Source organism: Rhyacophila brunnea, unplaced genomic scaffold (genome assembly GCF_057557595.1).
Source record: "Rhyacophila brunnea isolate RB1 unplaced genomic scaffold, BYU_Rbru_1.0 scaffold_18, whole genome shotgun sequence".
NCBI classification, from domain to species: domain Eukaryota; kingdom Metazoa; phylum Arthropoda; class Insecta; order Trichoptera; family Rhyacophilidae; genus Rhyacophila; species Rhyacophila brunnea.
Window position 1 is genome coordinate 23658730 of NW_028232837.1, and position 26971 is coordinate 23685700.

General features: G+C 34.0%; 2 protein-coding genes across 2 annotated transcripts; both read right to left on the minus strand.

The window, feature by feature from the left end:
- Nucleotides 1-5991: 5991 nt before the first annotated feature.
- LOC147073342 (uncharacterized) lies at nt 5992-10190 on the minus strand. The gene is made up of 2 exons (XM_085945298.1): nt 9456-10190; nt 5992-6468 (listed from the first exon to the last, which is right to left on the minus strand). The coding sequence occupies exons 1-2, from the start codon at nt 10062-10064 to the stop codon at nt 6169-6171; spliced, it is 909 nt and encodes a 302-aa protein (XP_085801424.1). The 5' UTR covers nt 10065-10190; the 3' UTR covers nt 5992-6168.
- A 2766-nt stretch (nt 10191-12956) lies between these two features.
- LOC147073343 (uncharacterized) lies at nt 12957-26044 on the minus strand. The gene is made up of 5 exons (XM_085945331.1): nt 25286-26044; nt 23043-23441; nt 21390-21941; nt 18764-19114; nt 12957-15470 (listed from the first exon to the last, which is right to left on the minus strand). Exons 1-5 carry the CDS (start codon nt 25895-25897, stop codon nt 15135-15137), a joined length of 2250 nt encoding a protein of 749 aa, XP_085801457.1. The 5' UTR covers nt 25898-26044; the 3' UTR covers nt 12957-15134.
- Nucleotides 26045-26971: the final 927 nt, after the last annotated feature.

Below are 26971 nucleotides of genomic sequence, written 5' to 3' on the forward strand. Positions count from 1 at the left end.
AGGTACACAGTACATTGGCGAGACATTATTAATTGAAATAGGACTGCAATATTTTCTCATTTGTGAAAATGATGACGTAATCACGCAGTCAGCGCAAGTCCCCCAAAGTGGCAATACACATTTATTTGATCAAAAACTTTACAGTAAATCTAAAAACATTACTAATAATATCTAGGCTTGCACTCGATAAATAGTTGAGATTAATAGTTGTCCCAGCATGAAACTAACGGTAAAAAAGTACATTTAGTGTAGATTCAATACACTATCCATGAATCGGCCATATAATACGTTCACAACATGAGATTTACATTATAACAAATATAAAAAACCTAAACAATTTTTTACAATAAAATGAAGTTTCAAAAACAAAATGCAAACTACACCATTGAAAATGTCCAGGTCTTTAGGGAGCGCATTGACTAGTCTTGCACCCCTCGCTAATGGTGCCTGATAGGCTTGACTCGAGGAAACAGTTCTGACCCAGAATAGGTCATTGCTGCGACCACGTAGGTAATTGACAGGCGATAGGAAATGACATATTGTGGCATATTATAAATTTCATAATAATTTATTCTACAAACTTTTAAACAAAACTTATAGAATAAAATTGAATTCTGCCTAGTACATAAATTTCGGCTTCATAAATTAATATAACGTAATGTATATTGCATTACAATAACTGTGAAAATATTCAATTAGTGCTGCCAACTATACTATAATTATAGAATTTTGGTGCGCGTACTATGTAAGATATTAAAAAGGTATAGTACGCCCAAAATATTACAATATTGATTTCTATCCTTAAAATTTTATTTCAACATTAAGAAATACGCTAAAAGTACTATAATTTCGTAAAGGAGATTTGGCAAGCCGAGAAAAATAAGTTGAAAAAAAAACTCCTGACTTTGAATTGAAACGTAACTTTTCAAATTTGATGGTAAATTTTTTTAGCCGAAAGATATAAACGAAAAGACCTTTGAATTTCTCAAATTTTTCATTATTTTATTTGTGAGAAACAAAAAAACCCTATACATCGTAAATCAATGACAACGCATACCATAATTTTTGCTGAAATATGTACTACAATTTATTGAATCACAGACTTATAAATCGGTGACGAAACGATGGCAATACTTTATTCAATACATAAAGTATGATCATAAAAATCAATGCTTCGAATTCACGTCTATTCTTGACTTTTATCATATTGGAAACGATATTACATCTTATAGTGCCACTGATGAGTTAACTTGCCAAAGCATGTATGTCATGTCAGGCCAGGAACGAGTTAACTTGCGGGTTCTTGTAAACATCGTAACTTCTGAATTAACTGTTCGTGTATATTTTATAAACAATATTCATGATTTTAGTGTAAAAATATTCACGATAAACTCGAGAAACATATTGTTGATATGGTAAGTTTTCACAAATATTTATCATTCTATTCCTATTTCATAAGGGATTTATTTTATCCCAAAATTGCTGGCCTACAAGTGTCCACCTAGTAAAAATTGGCTGGCAGTGATAAGGCTAGAGCTAGACAATGAAATTTTACAATTTCATTTGTGCCACATTGCGAGGTTCAATACCTGCCAATTAGATTTATGTTGAGTTGTACAGCTAGAAATGATTAGAATGGATTCCCTGGACCTTGACTGCACAGCAAAATGTATGAACACGTCCAGCCAAAGTAGGTCTTATTGCTTTACAGTCGATGGCATTTAAGTACCCGCAGACAAAACAGTGTTGAAAAGTAAATTGTGACAAGTAAAACATGAAAAAAGGCCGATGAATTATTAAAGACAAAGATTGAGGACTAAACGGTTGCGTGACTGGGTGAATTACTCCATTTCAATCATTAGCTGGTACAAAGTTTTAAATAGAAGAGGAAATAAGAATGAATTGAGAAGTACATATTATTTACAAAAGACATTTGTTACAGAAGGGCGAAATATTACAAAATAAGATATTTTTATTACCTAATTTACTTATGTTTTTTTTAGTTCACAAAATTATTGCATCTCTGGAACCTAGCCTAATCCAATATACATATAATAAACTATTTTTTTTATTCAACGAATAAGACACAAGATTTGAGAATGTGATATTCTATATATTGAATATACATAATTTTGAAACATCTCATGCATATACACACTAGAAAAAAATACAACGTTATAAAAACTAAATAATGGAGTGATCTGCAAAGTCGGTTAGTAATTGAGGAATTAATTGATACTTACCTTAATTTAATATACTAAAAATGATAGCCAACATTATAACGCAATTCGACAAGCATTTCATGTAACAACTACTAGTTTAAATCGTCATAATTTAGTAAGATGCCCATAACTTAATTGGAAAAGCAGGTTCAAGTCCCGTCGGGTGTCATATCTTTTTCTACAAAATGATTTTTTCTAGTGTGTATATGCATGAGTTGTTTTCAAATTATGTACATTCAATATACATATGACCGCAAACAAATTATATTATAATGAATAGTTTGTAAACTTTTACCACAATAAATGCACGTGCAAAATCACTCGTTTGAAACTCAAAACACATCCGCACCTGCGAACACTGCTATCAAATTAAATGACAGTCCATATCTTACAAATTTGAACGCTTTAATCAAAACAACGTTCCACAAGATAATAATGTCACAGTAAAAATCTTCGTCCAAATATGGCCACACCCGAGTGCATGGCCCCCACAAGGGGGGGGCTGACAGGGCTCTAGCCTAGGGGCCCGGGGTCAGAGGGGACCCGGCGTGACGGGTCGACCAGATAAATGAGATCAACACGCATCTTAAATTTACTATAATAGTAAAAAAAGCGCTATTTTACTTTGAGGTTATTGCCTTTTAAAAATATATGATTGTGCAATGCAATTTTTGGTTGATGTGTGTTGATACTCGACAACTTTATAATTAGATGTGTTAAATAATCGCTAAAAATACACTGAATTTTATTTGACCTCGAACACCATTTGGAAAAAGTGTCAGACTGCCTTTAACCTTAGCGATAGGTATGTGGCCCGGCAAAGATCCTGGCCTGGGGCCCGCTTCAGGATGTGGGGGCCATGCCCGAGTGTTTTCAGTAGGATTGCATACGTTTTCCTTCAGCGGCGGAATACAAAAAATCATGGACATTTCAACATAATATTTGTAAACAATTTATATACAACTTTTCCATTCGATTAATTGTTTACGATGCATAACAGCCACACCATGTTAAAAGCATCGGTTCTCTTCCAATCGCTGAAGTTAAGCAACATCCGGCGCAGGTAGTACTTGGGTAGGAGACAGATGTATATTGGTCAGGCCTAGGCGTGAGTTAAGACCCAGTAAATGTGACATTTTGTTATTAAAAATATGTATACTGATATAATACTACTTCTATTCTATAAACAGTTTCTTCATCTTCCCTGTACAGGCAAAAATTACTACGACTTTTAATGAAAAATCTCCATTATAATTGCATTATGATACAGCTAAAGATATCGTACAAAATTAGGTTAACTATGTCAATGATAATTGCCAGTCTAATCAATGCCTAGTCGAAACCAAGATACATCGGTTCGCAACACATCGAACATTGTATACAAACTGTTGGAAAGTAGTATGATAATTGTTTCCAAACAATTAAATGTTGTAAACTTTTGATGTCTGGCGGGAATGGAAAACATTGCTCATATACTGATGTTCGTAGTTTGGAATAGGCGTTTATCAAAGGAAAACCAATGAGTGTCCTTGTCAGTAAGAAATTCTTTAAAAATAAAGACCTTTCGTAACAGTTATTTTCAATTTTCAAGAACATTTATATTTTTTCAACGAACAATGGTGTTTATTTTTTACTACACATCTGGTCGCTCATGACTTTTCACTAAAACACCCTTTTTTTAATTATGATACAATTTACGGTACAATTTTCTTTAATATAATAAGGTACTGCCAAAAATATTCGTTTTTACGTATTTTCGACATCAGAAAGAAAACTGTTAAAACATAAAAATATATGTACATATTAGTACAGTATAGTATACATGTCAGTGGCGAAGGGTGGCGGTAGGCTGTTAAGATTCAACATAAATAGTGCATGCTAAACTTTGTCAATTATACCTATTTGTTTCCATTGAACTAAGAATAGAATTTGTCGATGGTACTTGTTAATTTTTAAAATTCAATTAAACTCTGCCTAACTATAATAGTTTAAAATAATACACACTTTGTCAGTCATACTTATTTGTTATTTCGTTGAATTAAAAATACATATTACAGATGGTGTTGGTAAGTTTTTTAAATTCATTAAGGTGATACATCAGTGAAACGGCAAATAATTTTCAACTATAGGCGCGACGAAACTTTGGACTCGCTGCCATTCGGAGAGAGAACGTCGAGTTGGAAACACGTCAATTTCTTTCGTGATGGCGACAGGCGTATTAATTCTTAAATCGTGTAAAGATGACTAAAACGTTACCCATTTACTTTAAAAAGAAAACATGTCAATGAATATAATATTATTGTTACTGATAGAACAATAAACAGAACATTAAATGGACACATGTTGGATTTATATGATAAATTATATTTCGTTTGACATGCGTCATTTGCACCCGCGACCCGCAATCCGCACATCGTCTAGCCACGATCTTTTTAGACCGTGCCTCAACTGTGGTATAGCCTTAAGCCCTGCGTTAACCAAACCATAATCGATACAAAATATTCTATCTATAAAATATCTAAAATTATGTATGGGTTATAGCATAATTTTAGATATTTATAGATAAATGAATATTTTTCGACTATTATCTACTAGGGCTTGGATTAGGCAGGGAATTTTAAACAAGCACCATCTACACAGTGTAGTCTTAGTTCAATGAAAACAAATACGTTTAACCCTGCTCCGCTGCAAAAAACTGTCATAATTTACTCATCAAATGAAATAAAACATAAAGGCAACAAGGGATCGATACATAGACCTTACGATTAGCAAACACAGCATAGACAATTGCAATATACCAGCCATATGGTGAATGACAATATTGTTATCAATATGATGAAGTAAAATCATACTATACAATAATTAGATATAAAAGAAAACTATTATAGTAGACGAATACCGATATTTAACGATTTAAAAAAATATTAGTTTGGGTTAGTACGTACAGATGTCAATATAAAATTATCAATACAAAATTTTGTTTGAAAATTTAATAGGTGGCAGTGTATAAAGTTTGAATCTTGGGTCTGGCAAATACATATTATATTGTTTTTCAATATGTCGATGGCTCAGTTCCATAGTGCTACAACTAGGAATTAGTAGTTTTGAGTAATGGCTGATCAAAGTTTTGACTCGTAATTTTTTTGAGTTGTAATTTTGTGGAACTGAAGAGGGGCGATATACAAATATAATCGTGTCCGGAAACTTGTATGTATGCAGTTCGCCGTATCACACTTCACCGTGAAATGTTGTATCGGAAATATATGGCCGTATATTAAAGACCATCCAACCTCTTTGGGTTGTATAGTACTTACTGACATAAAATTCATGTCTAAATAAAACACTGTTTTGTCGGTTGACACTTTAAAGGAAGCCAGCAGCAACCAAATTTTGAAAATAGCCGATATACTGGATTATTTGTTAGGTTAGGTTAGGTTTTCATTATTGAATTTTGTTAAAAACAGCTATGGAAATTGAATTAATGTTCATATTGAATCTGATAAAATTGGAGACCGTATAGTATACGGTCGTTTCTTTCAGATAGAAAGCTCACGGCGAACTATGCCACGGTGAAATTTTTAACTTATCATATTATGGAACTGAGCCATCAAAAGTTTGGATTCCGAGTATGGACCTAATTAGTTGGGCAAGTGCCATCTATTTCTCGTAACAACAAAAATATGTCAATACAAACCTCCACTCTGTGGACGTCCATAATAATGATCATAGTATTGGACGTGGTCAAAAAAAATAAAAATATATTATATTCCAATTTTAATTAAATATTTGATTTAAATATATTTGTTATTGATTTAACAAAAAGTATTAATTGTCACGTATGTTCGACAGATGCACTATTCTTTACTATCATACTTAACTCAGTTTTGTAAAAAATTGAGAACTTAACAACTTCTGCCTGTTCAGTAACGATATGCTGGATAGCAAACTATATTTCCGATGAGGGTTCAGTGTTGGTTACGATGTATGTGGCTACTTCGGGGATGCATTCTTCCGTTGGTGATGCAGGGGTGGCGTACATTTTTGACTTTTGGTTAGAAACGGAAAGTTGCTGCCTGCGCCCCGCCATTATAGACTCTTGTATTTTCCATTTGGTTTCCAGCACAATGAGAGGATCCTTCAAAAGATTCAATTCCGATACTATAAACTTTGTAAAGGCTGCGTTTCCGCTATCCTTTGTTGAGAATTCTGCATACAGACCACTATTGGACCTCATTCTTTTATTTCCCTGAAACAAAATAATACAAATAGTTGATGTTTTATTATTTCCTTATCTGTGGGTGCAAACTGAAAAGGAAGAATCGCTCATGACGGACCAACCAGCTGTTGGGCCCATCGGCCAATTTCATTACATTTACAAGAGTGAAAAGTTTTGTAGCAAAGCAGGGCAGACGGAGTTTTTTTTGGAACGAGCAAAAAAAAAATCTCACAATTTGGATTTTGAACAGATTACTTTTTCGGTGGAAAAGAGATAAAAAAAATAGCAGATGGATATTCTTCGTTCAGTAATACCTATACGAAACTAAAATCATGTTTTTTTATATCTGGACACCAGAGTGTTAACTGAAGACAACATGATAAGGTATCTTTTTTCTCTAGTATAAAATGCTCATGAATTGATGATGGTGTCTTCCTTGAAGGGATTATTAATTTATAGATTGCCTTTACGAGGATCCATATTTTCAGGATAATAGCGATTAAAATTATCCTAAAACTCTCTGAACTATTATCCTGAATATGCCAAAGGGTACAAGTCGGTTATGGGGAAGTCATGTGGGAACCGCGCTAATTATTGTCATAGACGATTTTAGCTAAATTCATGAATTCTAGAATAAAAACCAAACCAAACCTAACCTAAGCTAACCCAACCTAACAAATAATCCAGTATATCGGCTATTTTCAAAATGTGTTTGCCGCTGGCTTCCCCATAACCGACTTGTACTTTCCAAAGTATTAAAATTGCTATATATCATTTTTCTAATGACGATTTCCTTGGAATTTTTGGCATATGCATTTTAAAATGGCCGACAACTATTTGCGGACCGGCAGAAATTTTCCGCGGACCGCCAGTTGTTTAAGATTGTAGACGAATTTTTTTATACAAATTTTTAGACGAATACTGGATGTATTTTTTGTGCAACCCAGGAGAATTTCTTTTCACTCAATGTAGCCCAGTGAAGTCAAAAAATCACTCATGTGTGATCATGGTCACCGTAATGATAAGGTATGAGCAGTTTAGTTTGTTATCGGCTGAAGAAAACAAAAACCAAAACATACAAATCTCCAGTTCCATCAAGTACCCTTGGTCGGTAATATTAATATTAATAATACAAATCTATCATTGTGATTGTGTATCGAGACATTCAATTAAGATTGTCGAGATTATTTTTATATTTTTATATGATATCGTCGGTGTTTTGTAAAAAGGACATATCAACCATTTTGGCGAAATCGAGATTTTAATGAAAAAACAATATGTACCTCACTAGCTTTGTTGTGTAAAACGGTGAATTTGTATCTCGACCGGAAAGTACTTAAAAACGATAATCGTAAGGGTGAATATCTTAGCCGGCTCGCATATCAGAACTCGTTTCGGCTAAAAACGTGTCGAATACGTTGATGTGACGTCATCGTTTTTTAACGAAACAATATAACACGCGTTGCCAAATGGAGCTTCGCAGATTGATCGAATGCAACTGTTTCGTCTGAAAAAAACATCTGGCTGTTGCATTCTTCTCGGGCTCCGAGTCGGAGGGTCGAAGTCACAAAGAAACACCTACGAATTGGTCATTCCTATACCGGCTCGCCGATCACCGGCATGAAATATCAATAAGTTTCGAAGGCCACGCGCGACTGTCGCTAGATAGATGTGCGAGGTTGTGTCATGCAACACTGGCCGCCCGTTCTCGGAAGTTTTGATTTATGGCGGTCAGGCACATGAGGCGAGTTGTGATGTGCGAGCCGGCTTAGTGTTACGAATAAAAAGCAAATGTGACATATAGGGCCTTTTAAAATATTATATTATAAAGCCTATTATAAAGACAGTATTCTTTTGAAGCTTTATCATAAACTTGTTAGGCATTTAATCATCCACAGGTAATTAATAAATAAATGTCAAAAGTTAAAAATTCTCCTCCTATAAAATAGCATTTTGGTTAATTCGCCATTTAACACCGACGATATTTTGTAAAATAATGTAACATAGGCATTTATTATGAACTAGACATAGGTGATTAATTTCTTACAAAACTTATTTCTATTTTTAAAACACCCAACCCTGATTTTACATGCCTGGAATTCACGTTTTCCGCTATATGCGTGTAGTTAGTGCTTTAATTTCTGGTTTTCATTTTTATTTCCCGCTAATTACATCTGAAATATTCAAAATTCAAATTACATATTAAAAACAAAAACCCAATTGACCCAAACCCAAACAGATTCAATTTAATGCATTGCAATCATTAAGGTGATACATCAGTGAAACGGCAGATAATTTTCAACTATAGGCGCGATGAAATTTTGGATTCGCTCGCATTCAGTGAAAGAACGTCGAGCTGGAAACACGTCACTTTGCTTCGTAATGGCGACGGGCCAATTAACTCTTAAATCGTGTAAAGATGACTAAAAACGTTACCCATTTACTTTAAAAAGAAAACATGTCAATGAATATATTATTATTGTTACTAATAGAACAATAAACAGAACATAAAATGGACGTATGTTGGATTTATATGACAAATTATATTTCGTTTGACAGGCGTCATTTGCACCCAAGACCCGCAATCCGCGCATCGCCTAGCCACGATCTTTTTAGACCATGCCTCAACTGATGTACAGCCTTAATGAATTGCCGGTGTATGCAGGCATGCATTTCTATTTACAAACAAGTCTGTAATGCCCAACACCAAGGTTACACAATGCGATGTGCTCCAACCCAATTTGTACGATTTTTTAATAAAAAAATAATCACGGAGAATAAAAACGTAAAACCATATATTTCCGATACATTTCACGGTGAAGTGTGATACGGCAAACTGCATATGTGCAAATTTCCGGACATGAATAAATATATAATATATATTTTGGAATAATTTAGAGATGAAGCGCATACACAGCATCTACCCTGAAAGTTTGTTGCTTGCAGCGCATACTTTGAATACCACTGCTCTATCTGTCATCACCACAACCGTCTATCATTAAAACAATCTTACTCACTCTTGCAAGATAATTCAGTGGATAATCATCAGGTTCGGCAGCGTCATTTTCCTCTGGTTCCGTAGCGAAATTCACCTCCTCAATATCACGACCATTTTGTCTACCTTTCCCAATATCCTTACATGAGTTCGGGTGCTTGACTTTTAAGTGTTTTCGAAGGTTCGCGGTCGACCCGCCTTTGAAGGAAATGAGGGAATGGCAGTGATCGCAGTTGGCTTTATCAGGGTAAGTGGCAGACGTACTGTAATGCATCCACACAGCACTGCGACTAGCCAAATTACTAGTGTTTACATTTTTAATCTCAATTGAATATTTGGGTACTTCTGTCTCATCCAGTTCTACTCTGGTCGTATCGTTATCTATATCTACCACGGCGTACTCTTCGGCATTTGTTTCGTCTACCATGGTATCATCGTTACCGTATTCCACTTGCCTATATGCTTTAACATGTTTAGCTTTCAAATGTTTCTTCAGATTAGATATAGCGCCGCCCTTAAATGAAATATTCGATTTGCAATATTCACAAGTTGCTTTTTCACCATTGGGCAACGCTTCGAAATGCTTCCAAAGCGCGCTGCGTTTTCCTCCTTTTCTTTCGCTGGTTTCCATATTTAGAGGGAATTATACAAGATAAATACAAATATAATGTAGATGGTTGTTATATCTCGAACTTATGATATTTATAAAATTACCGCAAAAACATTACTTCTGTCAAACGATTGACCAAACGAAAACAGTACGTACCATAGACATATGATTGGTTTACCATCCAGTGTTGCCATATTTTCAAAGTGGAATTATAGTACTTTGCCCCGAAAATTATAGTATTTCGGCAAAAAATATAGTACGCATTGAATGACCAATTTTTTTTTTTTAGACAAAAGGATTTTTGACAAAAAAACGCTAACCGATGAATTCAAGATAAATCATTTTAAACCAAATTCAAGCAAGCAATTCAAGGTTTTTCACGCATTTTTTTCCAGGTTCTCCTAATTTTATTATATTCCGAAATTATAGTCCTTTGCACCAATTTATGGTACGTATATATCGAAATTGTAGTAATTTTTACGTATTTTTTTCCGATATTCAAAATTATAGTATTTTGGGCGTACTATACCTGTTTTATCACGTGCATAGTACGCGGGCCAAAATTATAGTACAGATACTATAATTATAGTACGGTTGGCAACACTGTTACCATCTAAGAGTCATAGATAATATACGTAACATAGAGGTTCAGGAAATACTTGTTTGCGTAATAGTTTTGGTAATAGTATATCGTAAAATGGGGTGAAATTATACCGTTGCAGTTTTAGATCACATTGGATAAAACCTAGGTAATTTATTGTGAGGTCAGTGATACCAACCGTACTATAATTATAGTACAATACTATAATTTTAATTCCGCGAAAAATTTTAAATACTATAATTTTACGCCAAATATACCAAAATACTATAATTTTAAAGGATTCAAGATGAAAAATGTTCCTGTACTATATATTTTTTAGAAATACTATATTTTTTACGCCTTTGTACTATAATCAGCATAGAAAAAGATGGCAACACTGTATGAAGTTTAAATATATTTTTAATTGATACTTATTATTTTTTTAAAAAAACTAACTATTTGCATAGGCATTGTATTTTTAGTTCAATGAAAATAAATACGTATGACTGATAATACTCAAAAGTGCTGAATGTCATGCCATTCTACAGAGAAGTTTGTAGGTGCACTCGCTAGTTGGTAGACTTTCAACACTATTGACATTAAATGCGCGCAAATGAAATAGCACTTAAATATAGGTATATTTTAATTTATTAGTCTATTGCATTCGAATGTTTGAATAATAAGTCATAAATTTTGTGTCACAGCACAGTGGTGAAATGACGCACTGGCTTAGGCTTGTTATACGACCGCTCAAAACATGTTTAAAATTTTAAAAAATCACTGTTATTCATTTTTGTTAACAAGAATATTGTAACTTGACAGAAAAACAACCCATAAATTTAAAATGTTAAAATGATAAATTTAAAATACCCGATATACTGGATTATTTGTTAGTTTGGGTTAGGTTAGGTTAGGTTAAACTAACAAATAATCCAGTTTATCGGCTATTTTCAAAATGCGTTTTCCGCTGTATTCCGTATAACCGAACAGTACCGTATTTTTTTATACTGGTAGTAAATATATTTAGTCTTCAAAATCGACCAGTTTTCCCATCTCTAGTCTGTACGATATAAAAGTCTGAAAATACTGTAATTTTGAAATGTCGAAAAAAATACATGAATAAGAGTAAAGTTGCTTGAGAGTTAAAAAAAAATTGGTGTGTGAACTTATCTACGAGCGTTAAAAATTATACTTCTTTGGCGTAACAAAACAAAATAAGCCATTACCTGAGTCTTATCAATCTTACAGTGGATTAGGTTGATGAAAACGTACGCGATTCATCTGTGTCTCATATAGCTCATGATAATTGTAATTTAATTATTGTATTGGACCAAAACTCATCTTTGCCATACAGCGGTTATAATCGATTCAGAAGTGCCCATGATGAATTAATAAAAAATCAAATTTTATTGGTGTGTTATTATGGTTATATTCATTTCGGTCTCCAGGGTATTTTATCAATATAGGTACCGTCAGCAATAATATTATGTATGCGAATAAATAAATTATTGCAGAATGTACCTACTTTGGAAGAAAAAATCTCAAAAGCTGTGTGAAAAATTTAGCAAACTGCTATTTCGACGATCTTTGCTTAAACAGATGACTGTACAACTATTTTCGTTAACAATAATTTATTACAAATCAAAAGTAAAACATAGCCTATTTAATGTTTTAACTGAAACGTGATATTGGCTTTTGTGATGAAACATAATAATTATTATTGTCCTCAATTATTATAAACTGTTAATAAATAAATTGACATGGGATATATGACAAATATTATCCTAAACTGTAAAAATATGTATTTTTGTGTATGAAGTGTCTAAATATTGTAAATTTACAACATACCACTGTTTGAATTATTTACCAACTCAACATTCACAAAATTTATTTATTTATTGATACATAATTTTACTCATAAATAATACTTACATAAATATAGCCTCAAATCTTGATACACAATCTTTACAATGAAAAATAAATATACACTCCAATATAAATAAAGTTTTATGAATATAAATTAACAGTGTAGAATGTTAGTCTCCAGAAATTTGTTTATAAACATATTTATATTTATTATGTCATAATATTGGTTATGTTTACAATACGTGCTGTTTATGTCGTTGTATTGAACGACTATGCGCATGCGCATGTACCCTTGCGACCGAAATGAATAATCATAATAATATATTTTGTTGCATCGGCGCGCAGAACTTCGTCACACGGCAAAAATACACTCTGATCTGTTTTCCCAAACGCGCCAAAAGAAGTATAACTTCAAAAAAATTGGGGTTTAGGAGCAAAAAACAGGACAACCAAAAAAACGCATAGTTCAATATTTCCAATATTTATTTCTATAATATCAATCATAAATGACAACACAAGCTACAAAACTGTTTAACTATCAAAATAATAATATTAAACAATATTTTTCCCAACACTATTGCCTACTATAATGGCTGAAGATTTTATTTCCCGAAGATTGGTAAAATTCAGGACATGAGTATATTATCATGTTGAATTGAACAAGTAATTCCAATTTTATCAACTCAATAGAACAGCAGCTGTTTCTTGCATCAGACCATTTTAAACTTATCTGAGAAAATATGCGTTCGGTATAGTAAAATAAATGAGATTATTTTTAGTCACTTTTTCCGGGAATAAATTTAATAACTGCTGATGCCATTTCTCTGAGTAGCTGAGTTTTTCGAAGTCTTCGCAATCACATGAATAGAAGGTTTCAGCTTCAAGTTAAATTGTTATTTGTATTTGTAATTGTAATTGTATATGTAAATTTAGCTGTTCCCCACGGACAATCTATTTTCGCTTAAAAAGTGGGACGTCCCGCAAAAATCGGGATGTCTGGCAACGCTGAACACTAGTATTATGTAACATAATAATAGAGGAAAATATGACACTACTTATTTTGCTGTGATGGGTACATTGGTTGCATTGTCAATATAGACAAATAAAGTCTGTCGTCATTACGTTGTCGTTGTTACGGTATTTTTTTGTGAAAATCTGAAAAAGCTGAAAAGCAACTTCTTTCTAGTCAGCAACTTTCTTGTCTGCCTCTTATCCCATTACGCCCTGGATTCCTGAACACATTGATATATCTACAGGATACACCATTCCAACGGCGTAGATTGGAGGTAGTCTCTGGAGATCCGACATAAATAGTGCACACTAAACTTTGTCAGTCAAACGTATTTGTTTTCATTGAACTCTGTTTGTTAGTTTTTAAAATTCAATTAAGCCCTACCTAATCCAAATCATAGTAGACAATAGTATAAAAAAAACTTTGTTAATTATACTTATTTGTTTTCATTCGACTAAGAATATAAATTGCAGATTGATCGATTACTTTTTAAAATTCAATCAAACCCTGCCTAAACCAAACCATAATAGCCCACCTCACCCTCTGCCACTGCCATTTCATACAATATCTAAACAGAAAAATGTGTACTTTGTACCTGAAAAGGTTGTATTAGGCATCTGACAAAAATCCTAATGAATCCACCCTTATTGCAATGTAAGTAGAGTTTGATGTAAAAACAATAATATATTGTATTCGCTTTCAAAATTTCTTTAATTTTAAATTAAATCAACTTTAAAAATGACATTATATAAATTAAAACAGATTAGAAATTGTACCTTATTACAATGCAGGTAGTGCTAATATTTCATCCATATTTGAGTAGCCGAGTATCAAAGACGGATATACGCCAATTTTCCCAAACAGTATATTTTGGTTGATTATGGTGGTATACAATGGCGGCTGGTCCTTTAGGTCAAATGGTCAATAACCCTCCAAAAATAAATATCACATATACATAATACATAATATGTACAATGTCATATATAATTATAATTATCATCTAATACATGTGTGTGTAATTCCCATACACACAATATGTCTCACGTTCGCTAACTCAGCGCGGTCAATTGATGATATGCTGAAATAAAATATTTCTTTCTCTCTCATTTTTCATATGTGAGACTGAGAGAAAGCACAACGTTCACCATTATCTTTCTTCACATTTTGTCGCAACATGTCGCTATATTCGGTCATCGCCCGATATAAAATAGATTCATATTTGCTTCTGGGTTCATATTTATTCATTAAAAAAAATATTTTTTAAATTGCTTTTCTGTATATTTGAAACAGAAAATCAACTCTCCTGAAAAATTTTGTGAATGGCTGTCCTACTTTGATAGTCGGCTACTCATTTATATGTTATGAAAGAATGAAATTTTTATGGAAAGATCCTGACAGACTAAAATTTTGCACACAGTTCGTCCATAAAATAAATAATACATCAATGGCAGAAAATTACTGTCTTCACCGATTCATGATCATATAGTGCAAATGATCTCAACACCGCAGTCTCTCCTTTTGTCCGACACACAGAGCTGAATCTCATCCTCCACAGCACTGTAAACCTTGGCAGCCTCAGGAAGAGGTTTCGTAAAAAAATTTGTGCCCCATAATGATTGTATAAATTATTTAATTATATTTCCTGTTCTGGAACAGCATCAGTATTCGATATAATATACGTTGCAACAAACGAATCATTGACTTCTATTGGTAAAGTATCAGGAAATGTCACCGAGGCGGCATTCATTTTACTATCCGTGAGTTGTTGCCTCCGCGCAGTCTGTATTAATTCGAGTATCTTCCATTTTGTTTCAAGTACGAGGAGAGGATCTTTTAAGACGTTCAATTCTGATACTACAAATTTTATAAAAACAGCGTTACAATCATCTTTGGTCGGTGTAGCTGGTCTTCCTGGCTTGGTTGGCGTTGCAGACTTGGTATTATCTGTAATCTTTTTTTTCTTATTAGCCTGAAACAAAAATATATAAAAACAATTATAATATACAACACACCGTGCATTTAGAATACAGTCAATGATTACACAACATAAGAAACAAGTTAGTTCAGCTACACAAATATACACAGTGAACTCCCGATTTGATTTGAGCTAATGATATATATAAATTGTGGAGTTGCTGCCAAAAGTTGGTAGATAAGTCGATAATTTAGGTATTTAATGTTAACGGATTATGTGTCTATATATAAATGTATGCTAGAAAAAAAAATATATATCTATTTTTGACACTACACAGGCAATGAAGCCCAATGACAGCAGTGTAATTACAAGTAGAGTTGGGTATTTCCCGAGAAAATCTCAAACTCGAGATTCGGGATTTCCTGAAAAGATGAAATTTTGAATTCTCTAAATTCGGGATTTGAAAAGAATACTCAATATCGGTAGATTTAAAAAAAATGTAAAAAATCCTAAAATCGGTGTAAAAACAGACAAATTCCAAAAAAATATAATTTTTTTTATTTATGTAAGACAAACAAATACAAGTAGGAAAACAAAAATTATTCAAAACATTACTTATTAAAATAGAATTTCAAAAAACACAGACTATCAACCGCTGCGTCTGACAATCGCGTACGCTTTTGAGACTCAAAATTCCCTGATGTTGAAAAATTGCGCTCATTTTGAGTCGACCTTGGCTTAATTGTGTTAAATGCCCCGATCAGTCTTTGAACGTTTTGTGTTTTCTATCCACTTTTTTTATACAGAAACATCATTTTTTCAATTAATATTTGATAATAAAGCAATCCCGGATCTCGAGAATGTAATGTTAAAAATTTCAATTCTCGAGATTCGGGATGGAAAATTTCGAAAATTTCTCGAGAATTCTCATCGGGAAATTCCCGAAACCCAACTCTAATTACAAGTAGAAGTAAACAAACAGAAACACCCAGGTTTTGAGGGCAAAATCACATAAATATATTGTGACCTCACCGGGTATCGAACCCGGAGCTCCCGGACAAAAGGCTGTCGCCTTACGCACCAGACTACAAGGGCCGAAGACGCTGATGGGGAAGGGGGACGTGGATAGTATGAAACATCTTTTGAAATGAATAATATATTTATATGAATAATAAGATTTAAAAATGTATGAGGGTGGGTCAATAATTCCTTAGAAAAAAGCATTAAAACAGTTTTTATTTTTGTATTTTTTTTTATTTCTCAACATAATCTACTTGGAGCTCAATACACTTGGTTAGACGTTTCTCAATTTTTTTTAAACCGTCAGAAAAATAAGTTTTCGGAAGGTCCTCAAAATAAGCATTTGTCCGATCGATGACTTCTTCATTTGAAAAAAAACGTTGTCCACTTAGCCATTTTTTTAAGTTTGGGAAAAGGAAAAAGTCACTGGGGGCTAAATCTGGCGAATACGGTGGGTGGTCGACCAATTCGAACTTCAATTCTTCAATTTTAGCCATTGATCGTAAACATGTGTGAACACGGGCATTGTCCTGATGAAAGAGGATTTTTTTCCTGTTTAAATGAGGCCGTTTTTCTTCAATTTTGTTTTTTAGCTGGTCCAATAAAGATGCATAATAATCCCCTGTTATTGTTTTTCCTTTTTCCAAATAGTCAACGAAAATAATTCCACGTGCATCCCAAAATACAGTAGCCATAACCTTACCAGCTGATTTTACGGTTTTCGCCTTCTTTGGACATGGTTCGCCTTTCGCAATCCACTGCTTTGACTGTTCTTTCGTCTCGGGAGTATAGTGGTGTATCCATGTTTCATCTACAGTCACAAAGCGATGAAAAAATTCATCCGGATTGCGTTGCATGAGCGACAACAGGGCTTTAGAGGCCACCACCCTATTGCGTTTATTGTCGACTGTGAGCAAACGCGGCACCCATCTTGCAGAAATATTTTTCATGCCCAATTTGTCATGTAAAATAGAAATGACGCTACCTTTTGAGATCCCTGTAACCTCAATTATCTCACTCAACTTTAATCTTCGGTCACTTAACACCATATCGTGGATTTTATTGATCATTTCTGGTGTAGTCACCTCTACAGGACGTCCTGAGCGTGGTTCATCCTTTGTTGATGTACGACCACGTTTAAATTCATTTAACCAGTTATAAATAGTTGCAAGTGAAGGAGCAGATGTGCCGTGAACTAAATCCAACTCATTTTTTATTTCCTTTGCTGTTAACCCTTTTATATTAAAATGTTTAATAACAGCTCTAAACTCAATTTTCTCCATTTTTGTAAACAAGCAAATTTTTTTTTTAAATGTACGAGAAACACACAACAACCCGACCAATCTGATTGAAACTTCGCAGCATACTGAATCGGTAGTGCCGCTGCATGAAAACAAACCGCTTACAGTACTAGTCGCGCCACCTGTCGGCTTTTCTAAGGACTTATTGACCCACCCTCGTAGTATATTTATTGAAAATGCATAATTCGGAACATCTCAAAAACACACCTATTAGAAAAAATATTAGTGACAATCCACATCCATCAGATTCCAGCAAAAATGCTTTATCAATTTGGCCACCTGCACCATACCAAAATTTCTTTCGAATTATGTATATTAAATTCTAGTGCAAGCTATTATTTTAACATGTCTAACACACATATTAGGTTAAAAATGAATTGTACATATTACATTTCTCCGTAACACAATTCACAGTGAGCTGTCATACCGGAAGGAGATGGCCCTATAGCATTGCTGTTAAAAAATAACGCATTGTTCGTGAAGCATTGCAGGCAGCAGTGTTCCAATTTTATTATATTCAATAAGAACGCCCACGATGGTCGAGCGGTTATGTGTCGGCTAATAATGTCATGGGTCCCGGTTTTGTATTCCGGGTCTGATAAATTCACATGTTGTTTTTCAATATGTGTTCGGAACCGAAGTATACACTTAATCGGCTGAACAAGTGGCTGGCATCTATTTCTCGTAATAAGAAAACAGAACTGTGGAGTGTGTGTGAGAACATTAACTTTATATTGATTGGTATTAAATATCCGATGGTTTTTACTACAAATGTTTCAAGTGTTTTATTTAGACAAGAATTTTATCTCAATACTATACAGCCATCGGTTTCCGATACAACATCTCATAGTGAACCATGACACGGCCAACTGCATACGTACAATTTTCCGGACACGATTTTATTATGGTTTTGACACAAAAAAAAACTTTGTCTCATAACCATTATAAACAATGAAGTTTTACATACTACTAAAATGTCAGTTCAATTAATACATATTTTATTCTTTAAATAGAAATTTGACTGACTTGTTTTATCGATAAGACGTTATCTGAATCCGAATCGCTATTATTGTCCAATGGTTCCGCGGCCAAACTGCTGTCGTCTTTAACCTCATCGCATGTTTCATTTCCATTACTCTCGTCCAATTTGTGCGGAGAGATCTCTTTATCAACGAGGTCAATCGTTTTATGCTTCGCTTCAAGGTGTTTCCGAAGGCTTGTGGTCGACCCTCCTTTGAAGGTCATGAGCTGCGGGCAATAATTACATTTGGCTCTATCGGCAAGCTTCGAATACCTAGTGAAGTGCTTCCACACCACGCTACGTTTATTGGAACTGATCGCTGCTTCACCAGTTTTAGTTTTTGTGATGCTTTTACTCTGCAATAAAAATACATATTTAATTATCTCTATATTAATTAATCAGAATATCAATTATTTAGAGACAATCGCTGGACAAATCTTATAATCCCAAGGTACCCACCCAGCAGGTTTATTCTAACACATCCAAAAAGAACTAATTGTGATAAATATCACATTTATCACTTTATGTATTCTGGCGGTTAATAATGTAAATAAGTTAACCATTTGAACTGTCAAAAAGTGTTATCTTTTAACAGCCCCTTGTGGCCATGTTAACTTTGAGAATGAGACAGAGTACGTCAATTTTACATATTGAAAAATGGATTCAAGATCCGACTGTTTTGAAAGATGATTACGTCACGGCCCTTATTTTATAGTTCCGCGCGAGCTGTCAAATATCGAGTGGCTACTTGAAGTACGAATTGGAGACAGCCGCCGATAACTGTGTTATGTATGGAATGCCTTCCGTGTTAATTTGGACCAATGAAAATAACGGAAACGTGCTAAAGTGATAATTGTTAAGAATAGACCTGAAGAGGTAGAAAACATACCATAGATCAGCGATTTCCAAACCGGAGGCGCGAAAAGTTTAGCACAATTAATGTAGCCACAGGTTTCCAGTTTGAAAATGCATAGTTTATAAAACGGCATAGTTTATAAATACTTATAAACTACATAAAAAAAAACAATCCTATAAAAGGTTGTTTGCAAAGCTGTCGATATGGAGACTAATTTTATAATACGGTACTTTATTTCAGGACTGTTAAATAGTTTAAATATGTGGCTGTGCGTTGCAATTTGATATGATATCTATATGATGATTGATTTACTTAAATGATAACTCCCGTGTATAATTTAGGAAACACTACTTTAGAGCACCACACTGCCCTTAACCTCAGCGATAGGTAGGTGGGCCCGCGAAAGATCCTGGCCTGGGGGCTCGCTTCAGGATGTGGGGCCCATGATAGAATCCATTTGTCAATGAACAATGATGAATTTGGATTGACTACTATTGAAAAGGAAAAATTGGTAGAATTATCATGCGATAATAATTCATTGAAACAAAAACCCTAGTTCAATTTTGGTTGAATCGAAGTGAAGAATAATATAATGCTTTGTCAAGAAAAGCAATGCAAGTTGTAAGTAAAGTACTGCTAACATTCGTAACATCATATTTATGCGAAACGGGATTTTCTGCATTAGCTGCAATGAAATCCAAATATCGATCCCGTTTAGTAGAAAAAGAGCGCTTTGTTCTAACAAGCACATTCATAGCATGAAAAACAAATTAATTTAAATTATAACAACCTTGTTTATTTTTATAATTTTTTTTTTCATTTTTGTATTAGTGCATTTTAACTATTTAAGAAGGTGTCTATTATTTAAGGAAATAAAGGGGGGGGCGCCAAGATTAGATTTTTTTAAAAGGGAGGCGTAGTAACATAAAGTTTGGAAACCACTGCCATAGATAGACCTATAGGTTACTGGGTTGACAAGTTAGTTTAATTCTGCAGAAGTATGTGGTGTGGAGAGAGGAATGGAATTTAATTGGCCCTACAATCCAACGTTGATCAAAGCCACCTCCCGAAGAGGTTTCTTGAAAGATTTTTTTACGAGGCATAGTTATTAAACCATTCTCATAACGTATTAAGGTGGACCGAAACATGGATAGAAAAACATTATGAATATGACATTATGAACGATTCAAACCAACGATCCACTGCATCAAACATGGGACATTTTTCTACTCGTCCATACTCCAAAAACCAGTACAACGATAAAAAATAAAGTCAAAATTATACCCAGTTTACACGTGCACAGATTTACTGCTGACAAAACATATTATTATAGCGGCCATAACAAGAAAATGCACTTGTAAACACGTATTATCGTGCAAGTTGTAAGATTGCAAGCATTGATCAAAAAAGTTCAGAAGCTTCTGAATTTTCACGTGACAGTTGGAATTTGTGAGATATCTGTGCCTGATCAGTAGAATGATAGTGGTGAACCTGCCGTAAAAAAAAGAACTACATCGCGTAAAACATTTTTGACATTTACCAATTTTTACAACCGGTCAAATAGCACTATACAATGACATCGCGTCTTGCTTACGCTTGAAGAATGAGATTGGCGAGACAGTCAGCACTTTTACATGTATATTACAGTTATTATTGCGATAGTTTAAAATACGCACTATTGGTGGCAGTAAATCCATGCACGTGTACTGGCGCTATTATGTTAACACATTAACATTTGTTAAAAACATTAATGTTTGTAAGATCACAAAACTTACTTTTTCTGGTGAACTAGAATCATTTAAAGAATCATCGACACATTCCATTATATCATTGCCTTCATCAGTATCATCAAAGTTGCCACTCTTCAGTATTTCATCATAAACCTGTTGGTGCTTAGCCTTGAGATGCTTCCGAAGATTAGACGTTGTGCCGCCTTTGAATGAAATATACCGACGACAGTAATCGCAGTTAGCTCTGTTGGGCATTTTGGGTGATACGGTATAATGCAGCCATATAACGCTACGCTTAGCCAGGCTGTTCGAATCAAGCATAACAGCACCGTCGTCCAATACACTGGATAAATCAACGTCACTGTCATCTTCGGATTCTTCATTGTCAGAAATAGGTAGATTTGCAGAAGATCTTTCGTCGCGCAGTATTTCCTTGAACTCTTTCGGATGCCGTCGTTTTAGGTGCGCCCTAAGGTTACCAACATTGCCCCCTTTCTTCGAAACATCTCGTTTGCAGTGGTAACACGTTGCCTTGTTTCTGTAGGGCAAGACTTCGGTGAAATGATTCCATACTGCGCTTCGCCTATTTTTCTCCGCCTTTAAAAAAATTGAAATAATAATTATTGAACATGCTATATCACTACATATTCACTAACGTACATGGATAATTAAATGCATGGACAGACTCATTAGCTTATTCAAAAAAACTATTTACTTATTGCAATATAATCCAACATGCACCACAAATATAGTTAAATATAACGGATTTGAGTGACGCCTTGGAAAGTATAGTTAATTCGAGTTTACTAGCCTATTGGACAAGTGATTGTGTTTTACTTTTTATCCATTCACAAATAATGTATGCAATTGCCATAAAATAAATAAACAAATTGTAAAAAAAAATGTACTTATGTATTTATTTAGTACATGTATAATTTTTAAAACAAAATACATATTCATGAATATTATCCAAACAGTACACAAGTAAAATGTCATTTTTTGAATAAATAAATCTCCTGATACCAGGGAACTGAAATACCTAACCTTGAGTGTGGAAGAATATGGGATAAACTTAAACACATATCAAGAATACGCGTTCGCATTCGTTCTGACAACTGCTCTCGTTTTATGCACTGACGCTCATGCAATATTGATGTATAACACACACTATTGCACGTCTATAATATGTAATTCATTTTCGTAGGACACTCCTACATTCAAAACTCTGAGTCAAAATGTAGTGTATTGGGATATAGCCTATCAGAATTCTATTTATTGATCTGTTTTGTGGCTGATACATTTAAAAGTTGTCTATATTTGCTGACCCCGAGAATGTATATTCACATATTTAGATTGCGATTCTAAATGCTTCAGAACCCCAGATATTGGTAATATAGGTATATTTATATTGGCCATTATAAAATACAAGATGGCTACCAGAGAAAGTGGTTGCTATCTAAAATTAAAGGCTGTGGCCTTAAGAAGCATGTCGAAAAAATTTGATGCTTTTGTACAGTGTGTCGACATTCACTTCAATTGCATTGTTAACCTGCCGGACTTAGGCTATTGAAATTATGATAGTATTTGATGCTTGTTCATTAAAATTTACAAAATCAATTTCTTTTCTCGGCTTATATTGAGAAATTAAAGGTAAAATTTTTACAGTTATCATTAATTGACTACAGATATGATACAAACCTTCTCCGATTTTGTAAGATTACTTAGAGAATCTTCCTGAGGCTCCGGAGCAATGTCATTTTCTTCCAGTTCCGGCACGATAAAGACTTCTTCGATGCCCATGCTCTCACACGGTTCAGTGCCATTTTTGATACTGTTATAAATCCTTGTATGCTTGGATCTGAGATGCTTCCGAAGATTGTTGGCGCCTCCCGTGTACGATATGTATGAGTGGCAGTAGTCGCATTTGGCCTTCTTCGGAAACTTGGGCGATACAGTAAAGTGTGACCACATCACGCTGGGTTTACTCAAGCTTGTCACCTTGTCACTTTTTTCTTTTGGCCTAGACTGCGGTGCTGCAGGTGGAAACTCGAAATCACTAATTCCATCATCACTGCTATCCTCCATTATTTTTGATTTCTGAAAATAATTCAATAAAAAATAGTTTAAATTTTCCAACAGGTTTTTGGTTTGCATCTTTTTTTTTTTTTTTTTAATAGTAATCTTTCAATATTACCACTTTTTGCCAAATTAAATTTTTAAATGATTTTTTGAAAAATAATAAAATTAAGTAGATACCTACTTACTAATTTTATTGGTTTGAGTCTACAACAATAGTTTTCTTCTATACTAATGATATATAGATAAAAATCGTCAAACACGTCTTATGCACTTGATAGTTTGATGATTTTTTGTCACAAATAAGTAGAATTCATTCTACCGAGGATATGGATCTACACAGCGCTCTAAATGGACCGGAATGCATCAGAGCACAGCTCATTTCATTACCTTAATTAAGAAACTCGAGATGTCACACATACCTATTACTACAAAAAATAATAAGATTTAGTGTTGTTTTAATGATATCATATTAATATAATAAATTCTGATTATTAATGAGAGTTTTGTACCATTCCATAGGATTTTGGTTTAAGCCGCGTTGCCACGATCCAAGTACGATCCAAGTACACTTGGACCGAGTGCCATCCAAGTGCACTCGTATGAGACATCTTCATACTAATTATTCCTATCCAAGCTACTTGGACCGCGTCCTACTCATCCAAGTTAGCTTGGATAGGAATAATTAGAATGAAGCTGTCACTTGGATGGCACTCGGTCCAAGTGTACTTGGATCGTACTTGGACCGTGTCAACACGGCTTTAGTATACCAAAATTCGCCTCCTGACATAGTCCATGTCTGTGGATATTGCACGATTTTACTAATTGATCTAATTAAACGAACGTAAATAAAACATTATTTATAAGTACAGTGAGTTCTCGACTTACGACCATTCGCACTTACGACCCTGCGAGTGCTACTGATGTAAATAAGATGATGCAATGATTATGGACGGTGGTTTATTCGCATTTAAATTTGGAGATAGATCTCTGACGGTACGCCGCCTCATTCAGCAAGCACTCATCTGTTACAATGAAATTCAACTTATGACCATTTCGACTTACGATCTAGGCGGCGGAACGGAACTAAGTCGAGAACTCACTGTATAAATAAATGACGTCCCACAGGGGTAAATAAACGATCCACTGCTTATATACGGCAGATAAAGGAAGGAAAAAACTATTACCATTTTTGACAACATATTTTGGAAAAGTGGTTTTGGAAATTGTGCCGCAGAGGTGGACACAAGCTTTTATAATTATTTTTTTTACAAAAACAGTTTATTCTATAAAGACAATTATAATAAATACTTTTTTCTGTCGGCGCATCGGCTTTTCGATCCAATAATCGTTAATTGAAAATTTGAATTTTTCATACATTTTGATACACCATTATCACAAACTAAGATTATATGAGGTAATATTAGGTTGAGGTAGATTAGATTAGGTTAGTGACACATCCCTGTTACAGGCGGGCTTCTCCCGGTGTAAAATAATCATTCAATAATTATAAGCCGAAATGTAACCCTAACCTCTAGAAACGGCTTCATAAAACATTTAATCTGATTCCTTGCTCAACTACGTAAATATTTTATTCATAGGTAAAGGGCTTCGTCCGGTGCGTGAAAATCACTTACTGGGCGGAAGTGTAATTAAGATAAATTTTAAAGTATAAATGATGATGGATGAAAGAGATAATTTTAAGACTAAATAAAATATATAAGTAAGAATTTAAATATTATAATTTTGCCGCACATTGCGCAACGCTAAAATCTTCAATTCAAAAACAATGCTACTTTTTATTTCCAAATGTGATGCAGACAAAGTCGCAGGCTATCACTAGTGAAAGATAACTATAACTTTACCGTTATTGATTTTTTTCCTAGTTCTGTGGAATTGTTGTTTCTTAGTGCATCGAGTTCTGTGGAATTGTTTAATTCCTCATTTTCACCATCAGCTTTATCAAGTCCCACGTATATCTCAGGATGCATTAACCTCAGATGTTTCCGTAGGTTGGTTGACCCTCCAGTGAAAGAAATGTATGACTGGCAGTAATCGCACATAGCTCTTTTGGGACACTTGTGAGACATTGTATAATGTTTCCACACTGCACTGCGCTTAGTGGATCTATTAAAACCATTAATATTATTTGTGTATATTTTCTCTCCTGTTTCGTTGAGAGTACAGGCACTGTGTCGCAAGATGGTGGCTACGTCGATTTCATTTGGAGATTTTAAATTGCTTTCGGCTGGTGTCTCATCGTTCAATGCAGACATCAACAACTCATCAAATGCTTCTGGATGTTGTGATTTAAGGTGCTTTTTGAGATTTGGAATGCTTCCTCCCTTTATTGAAAGATTGGCTTCACAATATTTACATATCGCTCTATCGCCACCAAGTAATTCAGTAAAATGTTTCCAAAGTGCGCTTCGTTTAATACGACGTGCGTCAGTTGCTCGTTGTCCGTCGTCCTCCATTCTTAAGAAATTATATTAATTTGGAAAATAGTAATTTGAGTTTAATATATCAAACAATATAATATTGGTTAATAGTGATACCATTGTTATTTATTACTATCAATCTCACTATAATCGTACAACAGATTGACAGTTCATGACGACAATAGACTATAGACTAATATACTATCCATAGACTAAGATATATATATTTTTTTTTTTTTATTAACATCTTGCGTTCTGAGGTACACATATGGGGACGTGGTTTAAATAATTTTTACTAGTGATTTGAATGGATACTTGAACCGCATTTGACTATTTGACGATTTGAAGTGCGCTAATTAATGTGTATTATTTTAGGGTTTTGATCGTTAATGTACTATATTTTTAATCTAAATACATATAATTTTCCAACCCACATTATATTATTAAGGTTAGTTAGTTAGTAAGGTAGTGGATTTTAGTTAAAAAAAAAAAAAAAAATTGTGACCTCAATAATATTCATTGAACAAAAAATGCACAAATATTTTTTCTCATGACTGGTTCTATCTCGGGTCTCAAGAGGTTATGGAAACAAGCAGTTACATTTTGATTACAAAAATTTAAAATATTATAATGAAAACTTATTGCAACCAGAAAAGTTTCCATTTCATTATTATCTGATATCAGCCGATCAAAACCAAAAAGATTGAAGACTGGGAGGAGTCCAATCTCTTTGATCAAAATCAATACCAATAATTACCAAAACCATATCAAAATACCTATTATTCGAATTGACTTTGAAGTCCATGAGATAGGATTTGCTCTTCCTTCTTCGCGTGAGGTTATATTCTACTAATTTATTTTTCTTTCTCTTGTCGCTCGTCATTCCTCCCTTTTTATTTACTGGTCATACCCGCGCGACCTTTTTCTATGTAGGGAGTTTGTGACTTCTTTGTCATTCTGGATTTAGCTTCCTTATTGTTTAGATGTAGCGTCTGATATTTCGTTCTAACTATCAAAATAAAATATCTTGGACGAACGTTAAGTGATCAGTGATTATTGCGCAACATCTGGATGATCGTGAGGAGGATATTCTAAAAGCAATGGACACCA

Coding starts and splice junctions, on each gene's coding strand:
- LOC147073343 (XM_085945331.1), bottom strand. CDS start 25,897: ATGGAGGACGACGGACAACGAGCAACTGACGCACGTCGTATTAAACGA. Junction 21,942..23,042: donor ATCTTACAAAATCGGAGAAG/GTTTGTATCATA, acceptor ATTTTTTTAAAG/GCGGAGAAAAATAGGCGAAG. Junction 15,471..18,763: donor ACGTCTTATCGATAAAACAA/GTCAGTCAAATT, acceptor TTTTTGTTTCAG/GCTAATAAGAAAAAAAAGAT.
- LOC147073342 (XM_085945298.1), bottom strand. CDS start 10,064: ATGGAAACCAGCGAAAGAAAAGGAGGAAAACGCAGCGCGCTTTGGAAG. Junction 6,469..9,455: donor CACTGAATTATCTTGCAAGA/GTGAGTAAGATT, acceptor ATTTTGTTTCAG/GGAAATAAAAGAATGAGGTC.